The 27,104-nt window shown below is 40.8% G+C and overlaps 1 protein-coding gene across 1 annotated transcript in view; it reads right to left on the bottom strand.

Moving 5' to 3' along the window:
- Positions 1-1,089: 1,089 nt before the first annotated feature.
- Positions 1,090-27,104, bottom strand: part of GALNTL6 (polypeptide N-acetylgalactosaminyltransferase like 6) — a 1,143,667-nt gene continuing 1,117,652 nt past the window's right edge. Inside the window, exons 12-13 of the mRNA XM_026017526.2 lie at positions 19,063-19,212; positions 1,090-2,432 (exon numbers count right to left, since the gene is read on the bottom strand). Coding sequence (XP_025873311.1) covers positions 2,265-2,432; positions 19,063-19,212 — 318 coding nt within the window. The 3' untranslated portion in view covers positions 1,090-2,264. The remainder of the gene's footprint in view (positions 2,433-19,062; positions 19,213-27,104) is intronic.

Here is a 27,104-nt window from a genome sequence, read left to right on the forward strand (position 1 = left end):
TTGATGCGGTATTCAGGCTTTCTCAGAAAACAGAGCCAAACATGTTAGGCTAGCTTCCCATGATTAGAGCATCCTGACATATTGCAAATCTGGGCTTTCCAGGGTGCGGAACCTGGGGCGGCTCTTTGGTGGAACTGTAAATAGCAGTCAACTGTTTAATGACATAATGTGAATTTTTATAGGTTCCTCTAATTCTGCAACCAGATTGCTTTCTGAACACTTGAGATAAATCTTCACTCACTCTCTGGAATTGTTCAACACACAGGTTAATTTTTCACTATTGATTTTCTCTACTCTGCATCTCACATGCTTCAAGATCTCTTGACCTACACCGAAAATCTCAGTGACTGTCATTTTAAAACAAATGGCTCTTCAAAAGAAAGCTTGAAAAAGCGGTAAAGATAATGAAATAACTTCTCCCCAGCCATTGGCAGGATAGTTTAACTGGATATTTTGATTTGATTTTGAGGAGAGAATAAAATCATAAACATTTACAAGAAGACCTTTCATATGTTAAAGCTGCTGAATGTAAATGCTACTCTCATAAGCATCCCCAGGGAGGCATAATATTCTCATCTAATGAGTGAAAATTTCAAATTACATCTAAGTCAGAACCAGAAACACTTGGGGGTAACAAGCAAGGCAAGACAGCACAGGAGGAAGAACGCTGGTCAGAAAGAACCATCTGCTGCACCAGGAATCAGGACTCCTCTTTGGCCTTTTGTTATCCATCTGGAAAAACAAAGGGGTTAGATTCTGAGTCTTCCCAGTTCTAAAATCCCATGCTTCTATATCGAGGACAACATATACATGTTTGTTAGCTGAAAACCTAAGTTAAACGAGAACAATAAAAGCTACATAAAACCTTTTTCTACCTGAAAAAACTTGAGAAATGTATAATAGACATGACCCCTTCATCTAAAGACCCATTCTGGTCCCTGCATATTCTTCCCCCACCCTTGTTAATGATTGAAAAGTAAAAACAAAACAAAACAAACAAACAAAAAAACTTTTAAGGATTAAATGTTCCATTTAGTTTAGTAATCACTCCTTTCTTAACCCCTAAAATACTGTCTCATTAACAGAAAGTGGTGTCAGAAGCACTTTATTAATGGAAATTCCTTCTGTGAGCTTTCAAGTAAAACAAAAACATCATTAATATCAGCAATATAAAACAAACAATGAAAAAAACCCCTGAAACGAAACAAGTGAAAGCAAGTCTGTGTCCCCAGCACCGATCAAACAGAATGGAAGTGAACCGAGCCGTTTTCGCACATCACTTGGAGTGTAGATTTATTTGGATTTTAAGGATCTCCTAAACAAATTACATCAACCTCACTCCATTTCCTTCCTTAATAAAAAGTATGACTGGACAAACATCAGACTTTTAAGATTCTAAAAATAATAGAAAAGTAAAAATAGATTTCCTAGGGAAATCCCTCTCCTAAACCTTACATGGTTTTGCTGCTTCTGTGAAATCTTTCTCTTTGGAGTAACTTGGTTAGCATAGTTTTTGTTTCGTTTTTAAACTGAATTCATACAAGGGCACTGAATTAGAACTTCAGCTGATTGATGGAGCATGAGCTTTGATGAACAGCAAGTTACCTCTGCTCTAAAAGGAAATGTGAATGAGAGAATGCGAACACTGGGAGTTCGTTTCATTATGTAACTTGAGTCTTGCATTAGACAGCGCGCCCTCATTGAAAAAGAAAACAAGAGAACAGAATGGTATGAGCACTCTAAAATCATCTGCAGCACTTTGAAGGGTTAAACCTGCTTAACCCATTCTTAGTCAGAGAATGGCACCAGAGAGGACAGCTCACCCCTTAAGCGTGGCTAGTTCTAAACCTGTGGTATCCTCTGGTTGTCAGAGCAGTCATGCACTCTATTTTCGCCCCCCTCCCACCCAGTTAATAGGATCCATTCATAGCTACTCACTACTGCAGGATTTGACCTGAGAAATGCTAGGATTTATTAACTCAGCAGTTGTTTTTTGAAAAGTCCTTAAATAATCTTTGCCCTTGGCCAGCAAGGGCACTGCTAGTCTCAAGTTCTCAGATGCAGCTGGTGAGGTTCTCGGCCAAGTTCTTCAGATGCAGGAATTTCTGCAGGACAACCTACTTTGACATGGCATTTACAAATCTTTAAACCAGGCTTCCTGGATCTAGGAAATGTTATTCCTGACTCCTTCGACCCAGATGCTGGCTAAAATTTAGTTTTTATAATCTGTAGGTAATCACTCATTCTCTTCTCCTTCCTTCTTTCTAGGAGCTGGCATGGTGGTTAAATTTTTCTAAAACAGTCATATTAATATGTTCAAAAATCCACTGCTGAGTCTCGGATAGAGGGTCACATCTGGCCATGAAAATCTTCTTCTCTGCGGGGTTGCAATCCATGCAGCTGTTGCTCACAGGATGGAATAATGTTCTGTCCTGGAGGGATCAGAAAGAAAAGAAAGGACTGACATAATAGATGGTGAGTGGTTAGAACCCAAGATATACAGAGGAAGTAAAATATCCCTGTCTGTATTTCAGTATATACCCAGGGTGTGAAAAATAGACCATCTCTCAAATTAAACAACAGCATGTCGGATAACTACATGGAGAACAGTCTCCTAGGGGCCGCTGGCAAGTATGTAGGGACTCCGAACAGGTTCCATCAGAAACAAAAGATTCATTCCTCCAGGGATTTGGACTTCTTCTTCTTCTTCTTTTTTTTTTAAAGATTTATTTATTTATTTATTCATGAGAGACACACACACACACACAGAGGCAGAGACACAGGCAGAGGGAGAATCAGGCTCCATGCCCGGAGCCTGATGTGGGCCTCGATCCCGGGACTCCAGGATCACACCCTGGGCTGAAGGCAAGCACTAAACGGCTGAGCCATCCAGGGATCCCTTCTCTAGGGATTTGTTAAGAAAGCAGTCACCCATTTCCTACTCTGCAGTAAGCATTTTAAGCATTTTGCTACATGCTTGGGTTTTAAAGATACTAAGTATATGAGGTTGCTTGCCAATAGTTGCTAGCTAATAGTGTAGCTATTTGGGGAGAGGCACAATTACAAAAATGGTAATTTTGTCCATAGCAAACAACAGTAGTGTGCATGTACACTCACACTCACACATACACATACACACACACACACACGACCAGAAGAGTCTTAATTTTTCTTCCCTTTGTATCCAGCCTCTAATGGGAAAGAAAAATAGAAAAAGAAATAGGAACCAAATGAGCTAGATGCTCAGTTGCCCTCTTCAGGAGATAATGGGGTCAGAAATATGATGCACAGGTAATATCTCAATGTACGAACTCAAATTTGTTAGTTCTGGAGCTTCAGAATCTTCTCCAACCCCCCTTTCTGCCATTGTAGCTCTTCCTGTGGTGCAATTCTTATTGCTTTCTGTAGAGGGGAGGAGGCTGCATTCACTTAAAAAAATGTTGCTCAGTATATATAAATGATAAAGATAATGGCTCTGAGAGAGAACGGTGCTATCAGGGCACAAAGTTTAAGCGGCAAGCAAACCCACTATCTGAACACACACCTCTTTTTTTTTTTTTTTTTTTTTTTTAAGTAATCTCTACACCCAGTGTGGGTTTCAAACTCATGATCCTGAGATCAAGAGTCCCACAGTCTTCCAACTGAGCCAACCAGGGGCCCCAACACACACCTCTTTTTATTGTTCAAGTTGGGAAAAGGAAGTTAATGGAAAGAGAAAATGATCTTTCCTTAACTAGTCATAAAAACTTGTCTCTTACAGCGTCTGTGCAAAAAATAAAAAAAAATAAAAAAAAATTGCCAAGAACATGTAAAAGTGTTCTCACGTCACTGCTTGAATTTCAGGGCCAAATACTATTTTTAAGGAAATGTCCAGAGTTTCTTATTATTTTAACTGAGGAATATTTGACTCACAATGCTTTCAGAGTGAAAGAGTTTCTGAGGCCGCCTGTGTCAATATTTCTGGGTGGCTCCTGGATGTTAAGATTCCATCAACCAATATTTAATGTCCTCTTAGGATCCGGATGTTTGCACAAGTTAGACCCGGAGTGAAGGGAGGATAAGGAAGGACAGAGGCGGTGCCTGTGATTTAGTGCTCGGTTCTGTTTTGTGTCAACAAGGAGCTCTGCCTCACACAAAGGCTCCCTTTTCTCTTTTGTTTTAAGTTTCCTGGGTTTACTGTGGATTTTATTTTACTTCCACAAAGAGGTGTCCTTCCCATTTTCTTCACCTGGGGCTTTGCTAAGGTGGCTGCTGTCTCGGCCAGGGGAGGCTCTGCGGAACCCCTGGGGCTCAGGGGCAGGGAGCACACTGCAGAAGGGAGGCCAGCGTGCTCTGCAGCTCACCCCACGCCTACTTCGTTCTTGGGGTGAAGCTTTTGTTCAAGATTTCGCCTCACAAAATCCTCACTTGGGGACCTCGCTGTGGGGTCCCCAGGCAGCTCTCTCCTTTGTGTCTACTCTCTTGCTCCCCAGCATCTCTCACCCTCAGTCTCCTGCTCCTTCTGCCAGGTTGGCTCCAGGGCTTCATATATTTAAATCAGGTTTTCAAAAAGTATTCCCAAAGCTGTTCCATTCCTGAAAATTCTGTGTGACCTACTGAATTCTAATTTACTGCGTTCCACCTACGTGTACTTCTGTTTTCCCCTTACTTATCTGTATTTCCTTCTATTGTTCCCTTTGTCCGGTAGCTTAAGTGGGGACCTTTATACGCTCACGGTTTCTCTGCCAAAATACATATCTCTTTGAAAACTTAAAGAGAGAGAGAGAGAGAGAGAGAGAGAGAGAGGGAATAGAACATGTTTCTATTCTCTTCCCTTCACCAGCTTGTGTACTTCAGCACAGTTGCAAAAGCCAAACCAGATTTTCTGATCTATGAGGTGATCATATTTCTCCCAATCTCAGATTGGACCACATGCTCTGACAGATAGAGGTACGTGTAGGAGGGCAATTGGACAGTATATGCAAATTCAGGACTGTACTGAAAAATCCAGAATATGTTTTCTGCTATTGCACTTGGTATTCTCATATTAGTTGAAAAGTTGAATTCCCTAAATCCATCTATGGCCGAGAAAGCCTCTTCAGTCAAAGGACAGGGTGGATAAGATTAATCTGTAAGGCCTTTCCTGGCCATAAAATTGAATGAACCTTTTATTCCAAAGTTCACTGTGGACAGAGATGAATGACAGGGCATCAGACTAGAAACTATCAACAATACTCAGTAGATTGACAGATTGACCATTCTCTGGCTATAGACTGAGCTCTGTTCACCCTTGTCTTTGGAGGATCTACCAGGTCCTAGAGGTGAAGCTTCTGGAGACATTGTCAGCTTCTCCAGAGCATGCTTTTTCCACTTTTGACCTTGGGGGCTGTGCACATTGCCATCTTTAGACTTTCTATTCAGCTAAGCTTTTGGATGACTACTTGTCTTTACTGATGGTTTTCCTGGCCGGAATTAAGTCAGTGGACCGAGTAATCATTCGTCAATATGGTCTCTTGTTCTGTGACAGCCCTTTGCACCTTTACCTTTCATCATCACAAGAGATGGCTGTAAGAGAACTGAATAGTTTTTTTTTTTTTCCTCTGGAAGGGACTTCTGTGTGCTTTGGCAAGTTGGCAAGTCTGCTGTTCCATAACAATCCTTCCTAAAGGGTGCTTTTAACTGGACTGTTCATTGTTCAGTCCTGAGAGGAGAGCAGGGAGAGCAGAGCTTTTGCTCTGATTGTGAAAAGTGCAATACAGCAAACTGTGTCTCCTGTAGGTCTCCCACCCACCCTGCCCTCCCGCCCCCCCCCCCCCCCCCCCCCCCCGTGATCTTTCTGTTTGGTTTTGCCTTAAGAAAATGAGAAATCTTTGAGCAGGAAATGAAAAAGTTTAGATCCAGGACTGTGGAACCACCCTTCCTAATCAAATCGGGTCAGACCCAATGTCCAGTTCTGGCCAGTCAGTCCCTACTGTGAAAGGCGTGGGTGGGACCTTCCAGGGAGCTCCTTGAAAGGGCTGCCTCTCCACAGCACGTCTGCCATGTAATTGGCATCTGGCGACGCTCAAGGCCGGCACTAAATTCTAGTAGATTCCCTCCTTCCACAAGGTCTGCACTTTGGAGGCACGAGTAAGTTGTAGGAAGCATTCCACACTGTGTTCAGGTTAATCAAAGAACAAAACACCACAAATGCAAAGACAATAAAATAAGTGTGAGTTCATAATGGATGGAAAGATGACTCAGAATAGAACTCACACATGGTGGGAGGGAGGACAACCTATGCTGGGTAAAGGGCTGGGATTTTTTTTTTTTAAAGATTTATTTATTTACTTATGAGAAAGAGAGAGAGAGAGGCAGAGACACAGGCAGAGGGAGAAGCAGGCTCCACGCAGGGAGCCTGACGTGGGCCTCAATCCTGGAACTCCAGGATCACGCCCTGGGCTGAAGGTGGTGCTAAACTGCTGAGCCACCAGGGCTGCCCAAGGGCTGGGATTTTGATCTGCAGGGAATTTGGATCAAATTCCAGTCATATCATGACCTTGTTGTGTGACCTTGGGCAGTATTTAATTCTCTGAACTCCAGCTTCCTCATCTGTATAATATACTCTTCACAAATTTATTGTAAGGATAAAATGAATTAATATATGTAAAATCGCTGGCACAGGTCCTACATATAATAAGTGATTCCACTCGGCATCTTCCCTTAATTTATTTTTAGTCAGGGAGCATCCCCAATTCTAAAAATCAGAATGTACAAACCATCTGGTCGGAGACCAGCTATTCAGGACCAAATTGCATTCTCTGAAATCCTGGCAAAATAGAATTTGCAAAAATCAGCACCCGCCTCAACTAAGTTCTCTAAATTGATATATCAGTGCCTCCCTTTTTAAGCAAAAGGATTTACAGAACATATATCAGTGCCTCTCTTTTTAAGCAAAAGGATTTACAAAACAAAGTTGCTATATGGCTCTAGAATGAGCTTTTCTATGTAATTATGGTCAGAGTTTGTATATGATTCATGTGTTTTAGTCCCTTGCCTGAAATGCAATGCGATTCAGGTATTGGAGTTCAACAAATATTTATTGAATGCCTTTTATTTTCTGGTATGTATTAGGAGACAGGCCCAGAAAGATAAACGGAGATGCATCTCCTGACCCAAGAAGTAGGGGAGACCAACAGGCAAACAAATATATAAAGTAAAAAAAATACCAATGAGACTGTAGATGAGGGGGAATAAGATGTATCCGGGTATTTCAGACAGAGAGGAACAGGTGAAAGGAGAAATGTGATAGCATGTGCATTTATGCATTTGATTTATTCACAAAAAATTATTTGGGACCTACTATTTTTTGGGGGGACCTAATATTTATTAGGCACTGTTTAGGTGGATTGGATATTTCAGTGAACTAACAAGCCACACCCCCCCTCAATATTTACATGCTGGAGGCAGAGTGGGGGTGGGGAAGTGCAGCACAGACAATAAACAGTGAGTGTTATAGGTAAAATATATAGCCAGTGTGCAAATTTAAATAGGGGAGCAAGCGTCCACCTCATTGAGAAGGTGATATTTGGGTAGTCTTGAAGAAGGTGAGGGAATTAGCCATGCCAATATCTGAGGGGAAGAGAGTTCCAGACAGAACAGGGAGTGCAAAGGCCCTAAGCAGGAATTCACCCGATGTGGGTTAAAGGAATGAGGGGGGGGGGGCGGGGGATGGGTTAGAGTAGGGGAGAAACTGGTGGGAGAGGATGATGATTTCAGAGGTAATGGAGAGCTAGATCATGTTCTGGGGACTGGCAAGTCATTTAGAGCACAAGGGAGGTGAATACCAGACGATGTATCCAAGAGATAGCATTCAGAGACTAGGCTACATTGCTAAGGCTTATTTTCTCTGTTTGGGGGGTGGCCACTGGAAGATTTAAAAAGGGGAGTCACAGACTCCATATTTTGGGTGGATCATGCTAGTAGCAGAGAGGAGGATGGAGACAGGGTAGGGAGGCATTGGACTCTGGCCAAGAGAATCGAGAGAGGCTACTGCAATCATCCAGACTGAAGCTTACAAACCAAAACCCAAACCAACAAGGGGTGAGTTGGGGATGACCTGAGAAATGATCTGAGAGCTTTTTGAGAAGTAAATGTATAGGACTTTCTGATTCATGGCATGTGGGGATTAAGGTGAGGGAAGAAGCGGATGACTAGAAGAAAAGCAGTGCTGAGACAAGAAATGCTGGAAGAGGCTCAGGCTGAGGCAGTGGGGAGGAGAGTGATTTCTATTTTAGGCATAATGAATTGGAGGCAGCTGTGAAACATCCAGGTTCAGATGCCCAGTAAGCAGTTGGATATAGACTGGACCTGAGGAAGAGGTCCAGTCTATACTTTTGTGTGCACAGTGGGGAGAACTGTTATTGCCTTTCACTGACTATTCATTTCTGGGTAACATACATTGAAAGAGAATGCTTGGACTGCCTGGGTGGCTCAGTGGTTGAGTGTCCGCCTTGAGCTCAGGTTGTGATCCTGGGGTCCTGGGATCAAGTCCTGCGTCAGGCTCCCAGCAGGGAGCCTGCTTCTCCCTCTGCCTATGTCTCTCTCCCTCTCTGTGTCTCTCATGAATACATAAATAAAATATTTTTAAAAAGAAAGAAAAGGTATCTAATATGGATATTGCTACTTACGTGTGTGTGTGTGTGTGTGTGTGTGTGTGTGTGTTTTATGTGGGGCTTGAACTCACAACCCTGAGATCAAGACCTGAGCTGAGATCAAAAGTCGGACACTTGATCTACCGGGCCACCTAAGTGCCCCAAGATATTGCTAATTTTTAATCCTGATTTCATCCCTGACAGTAATCTTTGCTGGTCACTTAGTTTGTCAGTGATCTAGGTTTTCCAGCTTCAAAGTGAATGGAGTGGAGGGGAGAAGAGTGGGATGAGATAAGATTTAGAATATCTGCCTTCCCACCTCTTAGTGGGGTGGAGAAAAACAAGGTTGATATATGAATGTCCTTTGTGCTCTGGGAGAAAGACAAATTAGGTAGTTTTTTGCGGCCTATTTTTACTGTTGGCATCTGGGCGAATGCAAATAATACCTTGATAGGCATAACAGGGACAAAGCAGTCTTACTGTCTATCCTTTTCCATTTTTTCTTTGACAGGTAGAATTTCTCACAGGAGGAGAAAATTGGTCTTCTTGCATCAGTGCCTAATTCGGCCAATCAGAAATAATGCTGCTTAATGTCCTGACAGAGCCCCTGGGTGTGTGTAGTGAGGCAGTGTAAGCCACAGCAGACCTCGAACCCCTCCTCCTTGCTCTCCGCACTGGCTTTTCTGGGCTACAGGCAAGTGATGTACCTGAGTGTATCCTCAATTCTCTTGACAGTAGCCAGGATTGTTAAAAAAAAAAACTAATTTGATTAGACCTCTGCTCTTCAAACCATTCAAAAGCCTTCTTGGCCTCTTAGCTAAATTCTTAGCATGGACGGCAAGGTCTTGTATAGTCCTATCCCTGGCCAGATGTCTGATCTTGTATACATAGTTCATCATTTTCCCTCACACTCATACCTTCCAAGTGGCTTCTCTTGTTTTTCCAAGAAAACTAAGATGTTGCCTACCTCAGGGCCTTTGCATTAGCTGATACTGTATCTGGGGTCTTTTATTCTCTTACTTCCTTCATTTATCTAATTCCTGCTCATCTTTTAGATCTCCACTGAAATGTTAGTTTGTCAGAGAAACTTTGCCTACTTCTCTGACCTGGATAGAGCCCAGTGTTCTGTATTCTCATATTATCTTGTAACTTAATTTATTTAATTATTTTTGTCTGCCTCCCCACTGGACTGAAAGCTCCAAGAGTAGAGAAAACCCATCTGTTCCATATCTTGTTTCCATCTGTCCATAGCTCCTTATCTCCCCTCAGTAAACCTTCTGGGAGTCATACAAATATAATAATAGCTATTTATTAAATATGAATCTATGTGTCTAGCAGTGCTAAATATTCTATGTAGATTTTCTCATCTTATCTATGTAAAGCACATAAGGAATCTGAAGGAATAGTGAATGAGGAGAAATAGGAAGCTAGGTTCATTTATTCAACAAATAATAATTACATGCCAACTATATGCCAGCCAGTGTTTTAGGTACTGGATAAAAGAAAGCAGAGAAAAACCCCTGCTCTCATGGAATTTACATTTGAATATCTAGCTATAGCTAAATAATGAAAATGGTATAAAAATGTATAATATAGAAATACAACTAATTAGCTCATCTTTTCCTATATGCAAACTTGTTGAAGAGCTAAGAACAATCAGAAGATAATTTGTTGAACACATGTTTGCAATAGCTAACACTAATTGAACTCATGTGCTAGGTACATTTAAATTTTATTTAATCATTACAACAATCCTCTAAGATAGATACTATTATTATCTTCATTTTATGAATGAGGAAACAAAAGCACATAGTAAGGAACTTTCCTGAGATCCCAGAGCCAGGACCCACCCAGAAGCCAGAACTCCAGTCTTGGATCTCACAGGACCCAGAGCCTCTGCTCTTGACTTCTGAATTATGCTTCATCACTCTTCTTCACTGAGCCAACCAGTGGTCCTGCTCCACCTCTACCCTGCTCACCAGCAGATACTAATTTAAATTTAAATACTAACATAAATTGTGTATAGTTCTTATTACCAAGATGCTTTTCTGTGAGTCTAAATCTTGGCAGGCTTTTTTTTTTTTGGCAGGCATTTAATTCAAGAAGTATTAATCCTGATGTTAGAGTCTGATGTTAGAATCTGGGATAATCTGTGATGGAGATTTTCTTGTTCTGAGTGACCAGAGAATGGCAGTTAAGTTCATTAGGATATTCCTAACTGGTATATAGAAATAGCAAAAGCCAAGAGGTCACAACAACTAAGTGAGACATACAAATAAAAACAGGATGGGAAGATAACACAATTGAAAAGGTAGCTTCATTACTGTGTTAAATGCATTTCCCTTCTGGGAGTTAGCTTCCTTCTTGGTGGAATCCTTATTTTGAATGGAAGATCATAACTTCTTAGGGTACAATGACTTAAGTCTCCTATTACAAATGGGAGTATGATGTAGACATTGTGCATATTGTTTTCAGCAAGGTGTTTGAAAAGCCCTTCTTTGTTCTCTTTTGGGCAAACTGGAGAGGTGTGGGCTAGAAGAAATAACTAGATTTATTTTTTTTAAGATTTTATGTATTAATTCATGAGAGACACAGAGAGAGGGGGGCAGAGGCACAGGCAGAGGGAGGAGAAGCAGGCTCAAGGAAGGGAGCCTGATGAAGGAATCGATCCTGGGACTCCAGGATCACGCTCTGGGCAGGCGCTAAACTGCTGAGCCACTCACGGATCCCTAGAAGAAATAACTATTAGGTAAATTTGTATCTGGTTGAATAACTTCATCCAAATGGTGCTCATTAATGGATCAGTGTCTGTATTATATGATAAAGGGCTCAGTTCTTGGCCTTGTGCATTGGGATGCACAACTTAGATGAAGGAATAAATGCATGCAGATTCATCTCATGGATGGAACAAAACTAGTTTATGGCTAATAAATTGGAACAAAGAGTTAAAACCTAGGCTGAGGTAAATCCGGTGAGATAGAATTTAATGGAAATAAATGGATAGCTACACAAGTATAAAAGATGAATTATACAGACATGAGACGGTGGAGATGTATCTGTGTAGGAAAATAAAAAAAGACTGAGTTTTTTTTAAAGATTTTATTTATTTATTCGATTGAGAGAGAGAGAGAGAGAGAGAGAGAGAAAGAGAGAGAGAGAGGCAGAGACACAGGCAGAGGGAGAAGCAGGCTCCATGCATGGAGCCTGATGTGGGACTCGATCCCCAGGTCTCCAGGATCACGCCCTGGGCTGAAGGTGGCACCAAACCACTGAGCCACCCGGGCTGCCCAAAAGACAGTTTTTATACTGAAAATTCATTAAAAAGCTAAATATGTAAAGTTAAGGTAGAAAATCAATCAACTAAATCATAACAAAGAATGCTAGAAACAGATTCTACTTTCTTTGACCAGAACACACCTAGAATATTGTGTTCTGAGTATCATGATACTTTCTAGAACTATTTGGAGTATGTTAAAAGTGAGTGTCCAGGAAGTTTGGGTAGATCCAAATTAAGTCACAGGAAGAGTAGTGGCAGAAAACTGGGCCATTTAATCACAAGTAAAGAGTAAAGATAGGGCAAGCACTGTTCAAATATTTGGGATCTGCATTCAGTGAGGTAGATTATATTTAATCAGTGTGGTACTAAAGGCCAGGGAAGAACTTTTTAATACTTGGGACTGTCCAAGAAATGAATGGGTTGAATTGGGATAGTGTGACTGCCTAAGTATTACCACACATCCAGGATTTTGTAGTGGGGCTTCATACATCAGAACCCAAGTTGAAATACATGCCTTTTAATTAAACTCTTTGTATATACTTCCCTCATTTTTGGCCCTAAATCAATATCTAACCAGAACACTTTAAAAATAAGAACCTTGTGGCCTTCCATCTGGCATCTTTGTGGACCAGCAGGATTTTACGAGCTGAGAGGCCAAAGTCCTGGCATATATCACAAGTTACAATAAATAGTCAAATGTAGGCATAAGCCAAGAATTCCGCCCACTCACTTTTTAAACTAATGTGACTGTTGCAATGTTATCAATTTAGCCTGAAAGGAAACTTCTTATCTGTATTTCCTGTTTGATGTTATTTTTAAGCCCTTTCTTATAGCAGTTAAAGTACAAGAACACCCCAGGGAGTAACTAAGAATAGTAATTTAAACCTTTCACTTTTGGTCTTTGGGGAGGCTGTGTATGTGGTTCTGAGACCAAGAAATGTGTTAAGTGTTCTTTTTTTTTTTCTCCTCCTTTCTTTTTAATTGAAATATGGTTGACACACAATGTTATATTGGTTTCAAGTTACAACATAGTGATTCAACAACTCTATACCTTATGCTGTGCTCACCACAAGTGTAGCTACCATCTGTCACTATACAACGTTATTACAATACCATTGACTATATTCCCTGTGCTGTACTTTTCCTCCTCATGACTTATTCATTCCATAACAGGAAGCCTTCACCCATTTTGCCTAGCCCTCATCCCCCTCCTCTCTGGCAAACATCAGTTTGTTCTCTGTATTTATGGATTTGTTACTGCTTTTTGTTTGTTCATTTGTTTTTGGATTCCACATATAAGTGAAATCATATGGTATTTGTCTTTCAGTGGCTGACTTATTTCACTTAGCATTATACCCTCCAGGTCCATCCATATTGTTGCAAATAGCAAGATCTCATCCTTTTTTGTAGCTGAGTAATACTCCATCATATACATACAGATATATATATCTGTTATAAACACACACACACACACACACACACACCTGACGTCTTTTCTATCAACTCATCTATTAATGGACATTTGGGTTGCTTCCATGAGATATGTTAAATTTTGTCCAGCACAACCTGAGGTTCATGAAGAAGACCGTATCAATAATTGAACCCAGTAGTTCTTTAAGCCATTTAAAAAATGCTTATTTAGGAACTTCGTATATTTGATATTAAGCAGGCCATACAGAAATAAAAGAAAAAGTTCCTGCCCTCAGGTAGTTAACTTCTAAAAAGGGAGACTATGTAGAATACAATGTTCTTGGTACAAAAGAAGAAACAATACGGTATAGGGATACAAAAGGGGGGGGGGGCAGGAATTCCAACTAAGGCAGGAGGGAGGAACAGGGTAAAGAAGGTAGGTAAACAGGCAGCCTGGGTGGCTCAGCAGTTTAGCGCCACCTTCAGTCCAGGGCCTGATCCTGGAGACCCAGGATCAAGTCCCACGTCGGGCTCCCTGCATGGAGCTTGCTTCTCCCTCTGCTTCTGTCTCTGCCTCTCTCTCTCTCTGTCTCTCATGAATAAATAAATAAAATCTTAAAAAAAAAAAAAAAGAAGGTAGGTAAACATTGGAGCTGGAAAAGGGATTCTCCATCAGCTGCCTATGAGAATACTTTAGGAGCCTTCAAAAAATACCAATCCCCAGGCCTCACCTTCAGGGGAGCCTCAGTCAGTCTCAGCTTATGTCGACAGCACACTGCATTAAATGCACCATTACAATGTCCTGGAACTGGCACATTTATAATGTTTGGTGTTTATTCTTTTCCTTGGCTAACATTTTCTTGACTATCCTTGCCTCTTTCATTTCCATATAAATTTCAGAATCAGTTAATCAATTTCCACAAATAAACCTGCTGGTCTTTGGGATGATTTTGCTTTAAACAGTTCAGGTAGGTCATAATCCCAGGGGCCTGGAATGGAGCCCCACATCAGGCTCTCTGCTCCGCGAAGAGCCTGCTTCTCCCTCTCCCTCTGTCTGTTATTCCCCCTGCTTGTGTTCTTTCTCTGTAAAATAAATAAATAAAATCTTAAAAAAAAAAAGAAAAAAAAGGGAAAACCCCCAAACAGCAAATAAGCATGTGATATCACTCTACAACCACAAAATGAAAAGAGGAAAATAAAAAGAAACAGATTGCCAAGAGTTGACAAAAATGTGGAGCAACTGGATTCTCATGAGGTATCTGCATACCCTGCCTACAGCTCTTCAGGCCTCACCAATTCAGTGCATGCTGGCCCAACTCCCAGCAGTTGGTCTTGGTATCTCACTCCCTAAGGGCTTTTTCTCTCTTCTCAAGAACTGTTCTGTCTGTAAGAGCAACAGCCTGGAGATGTCAGGGAACAAATGCTCCTCCCCTTAGGAATAAACTTACCCACAGGTCGACTAGAGTGGTGAATAAGTGTACCGACTCACTTGCTCTCTGATACATGCTCTATACCATTTCCAGAGATCTTTAGAAGGATTGAGTTCTAATTGTCCCCAGTGGTACTTGCTTTATAGTTCATGCTTTATTGATTCCCATCCCTTCCTCATTCACTTACTTCCTACCAAGATTTTGGTAGGCCATCTCCCAAATAAAACACCCTCAAAATCTTACTTCAGATATACATCTAGAGAAACCCAAGTTAAGATATATATTATACTCCAATTAAACTTTATTAAAAGGAAAGAGACATGGGAGATAACTCCTAATTTTTTTGGGGGGGCGGGGAGGTGAGTAATAATAGTTAATATTGCTTAGGATAGGTTGCTATAGTGATGTGGTACATCAGGATATATCTTATCACTATTTTCAGTTTAAAAATTGCATTTGTCACCCACATGAATATAAGTTTGATCATGTGTAATTTTTACACGGTTTAGCTCACTTAATTATTATCCCTATTATGTTGATAAGGAAGTTGAAAATCACAGATGAAATATAACTTATTCAGGATCACATGACTGTTTCAGGATGAATTAGGATAGGCTAGATGGAAAATCATTACGATGACCAGATTGTGAAGGGTCAGGGGAAGAATTGAAGGAAGGCACTTTATCTTCTACCTAATGGGAAGCCAAGTAAAGTTATAAAACAGAGGAATGCAATGACCAGGTTTTGTAGAAACTTCGTTTGAATTCAGGATGGAAGATGGGTGAGAGAGAGAAGGGACAGGAGGCTGGATCACCTTGAGAGAGCTCTGGCAGTAATTCAGGGTAAGATAGGAAGGGCTATAGGTAGGGCAGGGGCTGTAGGCACAGCAGAGAGGATAGATTTTAGAGAGATTGGCTGGGAGGGGATTGACAAATCTTAGTGACTAATTAAACATAAGGTTACTAGAAGAGGGAAGGAAGTTTTTTGTTTTGGATATCATTAATAATTTAAACATTTTTACTGTCATCAGCAGTCATTATTTTTGAAAGAGGGGTCCCCCTGGTGGTAAAAGATAATCATGAGTGGGATTCTTTATTCTTGGTACTTGGTATTGTGAGACACAGCTGTATTACTGAACCTAGTTAACAAGACTGTAAAATAGGGATTCCCCTCTTTTTTTGTGGTGGCAATGGCCCACATCTAAGAATAATTGAAAGCTGAGTGGTGGGGTTGGGGGCAATGGGTATAGGTGGTCAAAAGGTATAAACCTCCAGTTATAAGAGGAATAAGTTCTGGAGATAAAGTACAACATGGTGACTATAGTTAATTATATATGTTGTATATTTGAAAGTTGCTGAGAGAGTAGACTTGAAAAGTTTCATCACACAAAAAAATTGTAACTATGTGAAGTGGTGGATGTATTAACTAAACTGATTGTGGTGGTCACTTCAAATATATACATATATCAAATTAGTACATTGTATACCTTAAATGTACACAATGTTATATGTCACTTATATCTCAGTAAAGCTGGGAAATGACCCAAAAATCTCCTTAAAAAAAAAAAAAAAGTACCACTGACGGATCAGAAGGTGGGGCCTGACAACAGCCTTCACCCACTCAAGCAAAATAGCTTCTGGCCACCTTTCCTCTCCAAGAAATTGCCATGTAGCTAGGAGGAGGGGTTGCTTGCACTCAGTGGTGCTGAATCCAATAGGCACTGGGAAACTCCCCCCGGGGAATACTGATCTGCTTTCGTAAGAGCACAGCAGAGGAAAAAGGAGAGACTTTAAACCCAGATGCACCTGGATCTGAATGTTGGCTCTGGCACAAACATGCTAGTTCTAGTTTCTTCCTCTGTGAATTACACGTAATAGAAACTAGGTGGTTGTGAGGTTTGAGGTAATATATGTAAAGCACTAGCTCAATGCTTCCTTAACAGTTGGAGATGATGATGATGATTACCTTAGGAGCTTAGGAGATGGCCCACTGTGGTCCTTTAGGCAATTAGGAGAGTCTTAGGGGTCCTGTTTATTCATGACTATGCTAATAAAAACAGAGAGCTCCACAGTTGACTCAAAAGATGCTAAACTACCTGGAAGCCCCCAGGGCCGAGTAGTAAATAGACAAGGTAATACCCCAGAGAGACTTCTCTCTTTGTGCTTTCTCTCTTTATGCCTTGGGAATAGCCCATGAAATAAACAAGAAGCCCTTTCAAAAACAGGTGCATTTGAATAAGCCTGAGTCATCGACCAAGATGAGATATTTCAGAAACTTTCCATTTTGAGCTTTTGGCATGTTCCTGATTATGTATAAATACCTTGCTTGTTATATAAATACACAGTGAATGTAACCTTTTGCTAAGTAATGCAAGGCCAAGCTACAAAAGCATCTGAGAAGGGAGCCAATTGCATCTAGTGGTTCCCTTTCCAAGCCCCTTAGGGTCCTGGAAAGGTTTAAAATGTTAAAGCTGTAAGAGTTACCTCTTGAAATCACCACAGCCATTTTTTTTCTCTCTCCAGGAGCTCTGTGTGCATGTGTATTAGTTGGTTTTATCCATCTGTAAGCTTTTGTAAGCTCCCTAATGAAAACAACTGTATTTTCTTGGCTTAATTGCACATTATTGAGTGTTCCGTCTCTCGTGCTATAACTGTGCAATAATGAGGAATGGTTTGTTCATTAGGGACAACCAGCATATGAGGCAAATGGTGAATCGGGTATTTTATTGATGTGCCGAGAAAGGAACTTCTTCTTTTTTTTTTTTTTTTAAAGATTTTGGTCACTATGTTGGAAGGTTTTTTTTTTTTTAACTTTTATTTATTTATGATAGTCACACACAGAGAGAGAGAGAGAGGCAGAGACATAGGCAGAGGGAGAAGCAGGCTCCATGCACCGGGAGCCCGACGTGGGATTCGATCCTAGGTCTCCAGGATCGCGCCCTGGGCCAAAGGCAGGCGCCAAACCGCTGCGCCACCCAGGGATCCCGAGAAAGGAACTTCTTAAAGATCAGAATATAACTATAAAAGCAAAACAAAACAACTTTCTTATTGCATCACACATAGATTGTATCATAGCCAATAACAAAAAGGGTTTGGTAAGATTAATCACTTATGATGCAGTTCATAAGGAAAACAGAAGGGTACATACAACTGATGTTTTGTACTTTTTCTGGACACAGAGCCAGAATCTGCCAAATGCTGTGTGTGTATTTGGGGTGGGGGGGGGGCTGGGTGGCATACAGAACAAACCTATATAAATGAGTCTGCCTTTGAGTATAATTTTAGGTGCCCACTCCTGAAAGGTAGATACTGGAAAGCTTATTAGGTATCAAAACCAGTCATCCCCCATATTTGATTCTCTGAAGATTCTTTCCTTTAGCTTTCTGTAATGCCAGGGATACTAAGTTTTGCCTCAGCCACAGGTTAGCCAAAGTGCATGATTAAAGTGGTGGGTGTGACATTTCCTGTATAGTTTAGGGTAAGACTGGCACCTTCTTCCTGGCTAGGAGGGCACCCAGCACATCTATGAACTTGAGGGGTGGAAGGAGCTTACTGACAGCCAAGTCCTGCCCTAAAAAACCAAAAAAGTGGAAAAGAAATTTGTGCGGTATCCTCAAAAGTTATCGAAAGGCAACTTGCTGAAAATAGTTTAAAATAAAAACTTAATTGCTCTTTATCAACTCAATAAAATGATTTTTGTATTTGCTTTTGAACTACCTTTTTTCTATCATTAAATGTTAACTTGATAATTTTTTAAACTTAAATTACCCAAATAAGTTCTCTTTTGTTATACTTGCAGTTTGCCAAGTTGCGAATGGGTCAGTCTGTAGAAAGATCGCAACAATTACACCTACGTGTAAATCTAATTGTCTTAACCTAGACAGGTCCCAAGCAAATGAGAATGAGATATAAATAAATGGATATCTTAAATGTTTGTGTGTGACTCAAGGTTCTTAAAAATTATACATGTGTGTGTTTGTTTATTGGGCACATGGTCCCTCCATTTGGTGGTTGTCTGGGCTAAGACTAGTCCCTTCCCTTGCAATATATGTTCTGGTTCTAAGCTATTTTTCAGTCATAAGTGATTATGGTGGGTGCACAGACAGCAAGCAAAGCCAAAAGCAATGCCCCTTCCAGCAGACCCTGTCTTTCCCTGAACCTTTGCTGGAGGTCTCCAACAAAGTTGGAGAGGGTCTCCAACAAAGTTTCTGAGTCCAAAATGTATACTTGTGTCCAGGCAACAATTTAAATCAAAACAGTGTGTTGACAAACTTTTGAGTTAGAAAGCCTTGAGCCCAGCAGTTTGAGAATGCCTGCAATGAACTGAGTCTTACCTTTCTGTGTCCCCAGAGCTGGTTCCCCTTCATGCCATGACAGTCATAGAGAGTGACTGGGCTGTTGTGTGAGATGGCATCGAAGCAGAATTTTCGGGTGTGCAGTGGCTCACCAGGTCGAATATCTTCTCTCCATCCAAAAGTAAAGAGCTAACAAAACAACAGTAACATAAAAGCTACAGTGAGTTTAGAGTCTGGAGAGCATGGGGTGGGGGTGGGGGGAGGTATTTTTTTGCAATGTGGAATTTGTGCTTTGTGATTTACCCGAAAAGAACAACTTCTAGGCATAATAGAGGTGTTGAAAAAGGCATGTAATCATAAAACTCTATAGCTGCAACAGGGCACCTTTGGCCTGGGCTGCCAAAAAATACAAATGAGGAGTTTCCAAATAGGTACCAGAAAAAATAACAAAGGGGTGGCATGGAAAGAAAGAGGGAGGGAAGGATGGAGGGGTAGGGGAGAGAGGGAAGGAGAGAAGCTCCTTTTTTTAAAAAAAATTTTAAAAATTTATTCATGAGAGACACAGAGAAGCAGAGACATAGGCAGAGGGAGAAGCAGGCTCCCTGCAGGGAGCCCGTTGTGGGACTCGATCCCAGGACCTGGGGATCACGACCCGATCCCAGGACCTGGGGATCACGACCCGAGCCGAAGGCAGACGCTAATGGCTGAACCACCCAGGTGCTCCAGAGAGAAGCATTACATTCTTCATTTAGATAAAATGTTACTGGATCAAACACTACACAGCCCAAATAAACAGATTAACTGCAAAAAGACCAGGAGCCCAGTTGAGCTGGATTGATGCTTGCAGTGTGCAAATTTTGATTTAAATGGAAGCTGAGCTTAATGAAGTAAAGAATACGCAAATTAATTTTCTAGGGTTGGTATGAATAAGTCAGCAGGGCGACTTAGAAAGTTTTGGGCTATACCACACTGTAAGAGATACAGTTTACACACGTTATACAAATTCTTCCTTCTCAGATGAAAACACAAGGATATTTATTCTTACTGCATTTATTTTTTTTAAAAGATTTCATTTATTCATGAGAGACACACAGAGAGAGAGACAGAGACACAGGCAGAGGGAGAAGCAGGCTCCATGCAGAGAGCCCTGGGACCTGATCCTAGGACCCCAAGATCATGCCCTGGGCCAAAGGGAGGCGCCAAACTGCTGAGCCCCCCGGGGCTGCCCATCTTACTACATTTATTAGACTCTGGTATTCCATCCAATCTTCTCCTCGTTTAGTCTATTCTATCCTATCCATCCCATTCTATTTTTTGAAAAATGCTACTTCTGAGGCACTAACGTGGATTTTACAGTATATTAAATTAAGACAAAAACCACTTCTGTAAGTGATTTATCACTGAAAAGTGTTGATTTTCTTGAGTTGGAGCTGATCAACCATCTGAGGAGTTCGGTAGGAGAAATCCTCAAGTAAGTGGGGGAAATAGATTAGATGAGCCCTCTGCATCCTTCCAATTCTAAAATTTCAATGAGGTTAGGGGCGCTGGGGTAGGCTCCCCACAGAGAGCTGCTTTTCCCTCTGCCTCTCTCTCTGTGTCTCTCATGAACAAATAAATAAAATCTTTAAAAAAATAAATATAATTTCAATGAGGTTATATAATTCTTAGAATAGGACTTAAGGAGGCCTTTGTGAAGCCAAGCTGTGAATTGCAGGATAAAGAGCTGTCAAAGGGGCCTTGTTGATACAAAAGCGAGCTGGATGCTGAGCTGCGGAGAGAGAATACACTTGGCACTGATCAGACCCTCAGAACTTTTCAGTTTTTCCATCCTACCTGGGTGAGAAAAATGTAGAGAATCTGGCAAAATGCCAGGAATGGCTAACAAAAGACAGTGAGGTGGTGGGGAGACTGCAGAGAACTTGAAAAAACTGGGTTAAATGGTTGGAAGAAAATCAGAGAGAAATTATGCGAATCAAAAGATATGTAAGTGGATTGCCTGGATAATGGTGAGTGACTATATTCTGTTTCCCTGGAAGACAGGACAAAATAGAATGTTTTTTTTTTTTTTAAATAGAATGTTTTAAATAGAAGGCCAAAGATTTTTAGGTGAGGCATGTGAAATAGATTCATGAAGAGACATTGTGTGGTCTCTTTTTCTTATAGTCCCCCCCTCCTTTTGATTGTGGACCGAGACATTTTTAGATTCATTTAAATTAACAGGCAAGAGAGTGACTTATCAAGGAAAAGTGTTGAGCAGCTAGGTATTTCCGATTTGATCACTCTTTAAATCAGAACTCACGACTCCCTTGGCTTCTGAAACACTGTGCTCCTCTGTTACCCTTTTTTTTTTATCTTGCTCATGTCCCTTCTGTATGTCTCTTCCACATAGGTATGGCTCAGGGCTCTCCCTTGCATCCTGTCCTTGTACATCCTCTAGCTGCTATTATGCATGCTCAGTTCAACTCTCTCCAATACTTGGATACTAATAGTTAGTAACTTAGCATATGATATGCCTGACTCCATGCAGGATTTCCCACCTGCCTGTCCCATGGATATCTTAAGTTCAAAACACCCTAGATTCAATTGATTCTGTTTCCTTCTCAGCCTGTTCCTACTCCTTTATTTTGTTTTAGTTGGTGGTCATAGTACTCACTTGCCAATCTGGGAGTCTTTCATCTTTTTTTCTTTTCTTTCTTTTTTTTTTTTTTTTTTGAGTCTTTCATCTTTAACCCCTTTGCCTCCCTCACCCTCCTTATTTAATAGATTAGCAAGTCTTACCATGTTTGTCTCCAAATATTGCTGGAAGTAGTCCCTTCTCTAGCTCCACTACCTTTGCCCTCAGTATTTCTTTTAAAGATTTATTTTTCTAAGAATTTATTTATTTATTTGAGAGGGAGAGAGAGATTGAGAGAGCACAAGACTGCAAAAGCAGGGAGGAGAAGCAGACTCTCCGCTGAGCAAGGAGTTCCACAGAGAGCTCCATCCAGGACCCTGGGGACCCCAAGATCATGATCTGAGCCAAAGGCAGCCTCTTAACTGATTGAGCCATCTACGTGCCCAGGTTCTGGGCTACTGAAATAACTTCCTGATTGGAGTCTTTCCCATCTTCCTTCACAACCGTTTGACTACGTTACCTCTTGTCCTAAAATCTCACAGTGTTTCACATAATGCTTAGAGACCACAGTACAAACACTTTAACATATAAGAATTCCCCATAATCCGGCCTTTGTATTTCCCCCCTAGCTGCATCCCTTTTTCTGTTGTTTAAGTTCCAGCAACAACAAAACATTGGAAAGTTGCTAAGAGAGTAGATCTTAACAGTTCTCAACCACCGGAAAAACAAATTCTGTGACAACGGATGGTTCTGTGTGTTACCTAGACTGGCTGCGGTGATCGCTTTGCAGTATGTACAAATATTGAATCATTACGCCATACAACGGAAGCTAATATGTCCTACGCCAGTGATATCTCAATTCAAAAATGTGTGCAGTTCCTTGCACTGATCAAGCTGCATTTTCCCTTTTGCGACTCTGATCATGAGAATCCCTGTGGTCAGGAGGCCAACATTCACCACTTCACCAGCCACCCTCGTCCATGCTCATGAGTTCCTTGAGATTCAGTCCAGGCACCCACTCATCCAAGAAGCCTTCCCCTCAAACCCCTTACTCCTTCTCTTCCTTTACCTTATTTCATCATGATTGTCCATCTATGTTTCTTTATCTCTCGCTAGACAGATTCTTAATGGTTGGAATCATATCTTTCTTATCTTTGAATTTCCAGCATCCAGAACAATTCATGATGCATAATAAATATCCATCAAAATTTCTATTTAATAAATGAAAATGTGCACCCCTTCTATTAACAGAAAGGGCTCTGGGATAACTGACAAGATTAATCAATTGGTCTTTTTTGTCTTTCAAATGAATTTGTGCTGCTTGTGTCAAATCACAACACTGTCAATGATAATATTATTTTTTGAAACTTCATCTTCAGAGATTCTGGACTTGGTTACCTATTACTGAAGTAGAAACTTCCTGTCCTATAAACCTGTCATTAGCACTGATTAAGTCTTAATTCCACTGAAATATCACATTTCCATGGTACTGTAAGCAGCCCAACCCATGCAGGAACTGGTGGTCTTGATTGATTTTTCCATTTCCTTCTGTGCCTCAGCTTCCCTTTTTGGCCAGAGCTGAAAGGAACAGTCATCATTACCTAGCCTAGCCCCTCATCATTCAGCTGGGGGAAATCACATCTGCAGGAGTTAAATGGTTGGTCCCTACACACTTCAAGTGTTCAGGGTTATGTCTGTCTTTCTTTTTTCTTTTTTTTTTTTTTTCTTTCTTTCTTTCTTTCTTTCTTTCTTTCTTTCTTTCTTTCTTCTTCCTTCCTTCCTTCCTTCCTTCCTTCCTTCCTTCCTTCCTTCCTTCCTTCCTTCCTTTTTGTCTTTCTGTCTTTTTAAAGATTTATTTATTTATTTTGAGAGAGTGTCCAGGGTGGAGGGGAGGGAAAGAGAATGGGAGAAAATCTCATGCAAGGCTTGATCTCATCACACTGAGATCATGACCTGAGTCGAAATCAAGAGTACCATGCTTAACCAACTGAGCCATCCAGGCCCTCTAGCTTATGTATTCTCGCTCTCTCTTTTTTAAAGATTTATTTACTTATTTGAGGGAGAGTGCAAGTGAGCAAGTAGGAGGAGGAGGAGAGGGAGAGAATCTCTAAGCAGAGTTCCCGCTCAGCGGAGAACCCAACAATACAGGGCTCCATCCCACCACCCTTGAGACCATGACCTGAGCTGAAACCAAGAGTCAGATGCTTAACTGACTGAACTACCCAGGTGCCCCTGCTTATGTAATCTTTTTAGATAGTCTTTAAAAAATTTTTTTTGCTTTTTTTTTAGATTTTATTTATTTATTCATGAGAGACACAGAAAGAGGCAGAGACATAGGCAGAAGGAGAAGAAGGCTCCCTGTGGGGAGCCTGCTGCAGGATTCTGTCCTAGGACCCTGGGATCATGCCCTGAGCCAAAGGCAAACACTCAACTCTGAGCCACCCAGGTGACCCACTTTTTGCTTTTTTAATTTTTACTTTTCTTATTTTTTATTATTAAATAGATCAGTTAAGTACAAAAGAATTCCTCTATTAAAGCAAATGTCAACAAATTCTTCTTTTGACAGACTTATTCATCTATTGCCCAAATTCTATCCCAAGGTTCCTTAGGTGACTTTTATTTCTTGTTTCTAGGTTTGTCATTATAGTGAGGTAATCATTCTCAGATTTGTAGATTGATTTTTAGCTGGTGGTCTCCACAGTATTTTATGCTGTATCATCATCATTATCATCACCATCATCATGATTATGTGGTGATTACTTTCCTGCATTCCAAGTGACATTTCCAGATGATATCAACTGCTTTATTCTTCTGCACCTACCATCAGCTAAAATTTTTCTCTTATGTCTTTGAAATGCTTTTTTATTGCCATTCATCTTATCCTAATGGCCATGTCAGTCCAATCAGGCACCAAGCCTTTCATTCATTAAGCACACTTTCTCCTGTGCAATTTTGTCAAACCAGAAACAAGCAGACATTATGAATGTATTTTCATTGTTTGCATTCTGTGATGTTATTGTGACATTTATGGTTTGTCTCTCAGCCTTGGGCTGTTCTTTACTGATGGAAGGATTTAGATTTCATTCAGGTTTCCTGTACAATAACTCTTGATTTTTTTTTCAACCTCAAATCCTCAGTTGTAGAATAAATTGATGTTCATCTCTCCACTTCTTGTTTTTTAGTGATACTTTAAAAAAAAAAGATTTATTTATTTATTCATGAGATTCACACATACACACACAGAGGCAGAGACATAGGCAGAGGGAGAAGCAGGCTCCTGGCAGGAACCCGATGCGGGGCTTGATCCTGGATCCCGGGATCATGACCTGAGCTGAAGGCAGCTGCCCAACTGCTGAGCCATCCAGGGGTCCCAAGTGATACTTTTAAATGCAAATCCAGAATGATACATAACTTGTACTTCTTTGCTCTAATGTCAGTGTGGTACATGTGATGTTGCCTGGGTTTATAGTAATATAAATATGCTTACTACCTTGATCTTGCTACCTGATTTGAGAAGATTGAAAATATTTTTCTCTCCTTGGTTAATTATATTTTATTTTCTTATTAGGTGGTTGGTAGGAATCTGAGCCACTGCATGTTCCAGATGGTACTTATCCCTGTTCTGAGCTGTGTACCCCAGGATCAGTTCTTTGCCCCATACAATGACTTGCTTTTGTCTCTGCCTGCACATCTCCTCTCCAGGTCTTGCAAAGGGAGCATTCAGTCTGCTTCCTCAGTGGGAGGAAGGCCTGGCCTGCTGCAGTGCTGCCTCCCCAGCATGATATGGCCACAGAAGGCTCTACTTTCTCCCTTCCCCTCTCGCTTGGACTTGTAATGGCATTTGGAAGGTATTCTTTTCAGACCATACAGTCCTATTAAGGTCTATTTGCTTTCTCTTTTTTGATCCCTAAAGGAAACTAAAAGCCAGTACACAAAGCTACAGTGATCTCAAACAGCTAAATAGATGGCCCTGGAAAAATGAGTCACACAAATTGCTTCCTTCACAAAAGCCAAATTAGTCATCACTGGTGTTCTGCAACAAAAGGCATCTTCTTATAAAGGTGCTTCTGTAGACTATCCTTTATTTCCCACGTAACTATTTTGTTTATTCCTTTGTGTTTTATTTTTGCTGTTTGTTAAAAAGGATCATTTCAACTCTAATAAGTGCCCATTGTGTGTTCTTTGAATGCTTCTGAATAAAAAAGAATACCTATAATTTTTCTCTTCTGATACACTTCTTTTTTCACCCAGGCATTTTAATCTAAATGGAGGAGAATGAGTTTTAATTCATATAAATCATTGAGTAATACAGTGAATAAAGCTTACAGCTAATTGCAAAAACAAATCAGCTTGTAATGTTTTAATCACCAAGTCGATATATGGTGATACATATTTCAAAGATGATTCATTTTTTACCTCCTGTCAACTTTGTTTAATCTCCCTGTAGCTCTGTTTTCAGAACCTAGAGACCAGAAATCTTTCTAAAGAGCTGGATTAACTCGTCTTCTTGGGCTTTGTATGGTTGTCTGCTTGTCTGGTGCTGCCCTCTGGTGACTATTTCTTGAATAACATGACAGATTTTAGCAGGTCATCATGAGGCGGGAAAAAGAAACCAAACATTTTTAAAGTGTATGCAATATAGTTGGTTTTATTTATATTGATTTTTTGGCTATCAACTAAAACCTGTGGTCTAGAGCATATTTCACTCTAGAACATTCCAGGGAATAGAACTATGAAACCTGATGCAGGCATTCAGGCAGGCATGCTTCCTAATCAGCTGGCTGGCTAGATGTGTTTCCTGGTGGGGCTGCACAGGGGTGGTAGAGAGAAATTTAGCCCAACAGACATAGATTTTCCATATGGCATGCTTCTTTTTATTTTTTCTTTAAAAAATATCCCTTTCCACTCTGGTAGGCCTCTGAAGCCTTCTCTCTTGCTTCCAGGGTGAAATCACAATTGCTTCTTGGAGATGACAGGCCAGACTATCCCTCACGTCTCTGGTCACACCCCTGTGGCACTCATAGAAGATGGGTGAAGGAGCAGAAAGTCAGCTTTTACTGATACTTTATTCCCATCAGTAAATCCTGGAGCTGCAGAGCCTTCTTTAAAACCCATCTGATAAGTGTCTGCACACTGAGCAGGATATATTTGAGTGAATGATAAATAGTTTTTGGTTTTGGCGGCTGCCTTGGACCTGGGAGAGATTTCTAATTTGGGTTTAGTATAAAGTGTTCTGGGGGAGGACATGTCAGAAAGCAGAAGGGAAAGTACATTTATTTAGCCCCTACCACACGTGCAGGATGCTGTTATATCATAGTCATGGTTTATTCTCATAATCAACCTGTTTGTGAGGTGAATATTCCTGTCACTATTTAGAGGTGGGGGAACCGCAGCTTAGAGAATTTAACATGGGACGGTTGGGTGGCTCAGTCAGTTAACTGACTGCTTTCGGCTCAGGTCATGATCC

Source organism: Vulpes vulpes, chromosome 9 (assembly GCF_048418805.1).
Source record: "Vulpes vulpes isolate BD-2025 chromosome 9, VulVul3, whole genome shotgun sequence".
Classification (NCBI taxonomy): domain Eukaryota; kingdom Metazoa; phylum Chordata; class Mammalia; order Carnivora; family Canidae; genus Vulpes; species Vulpes vulpes.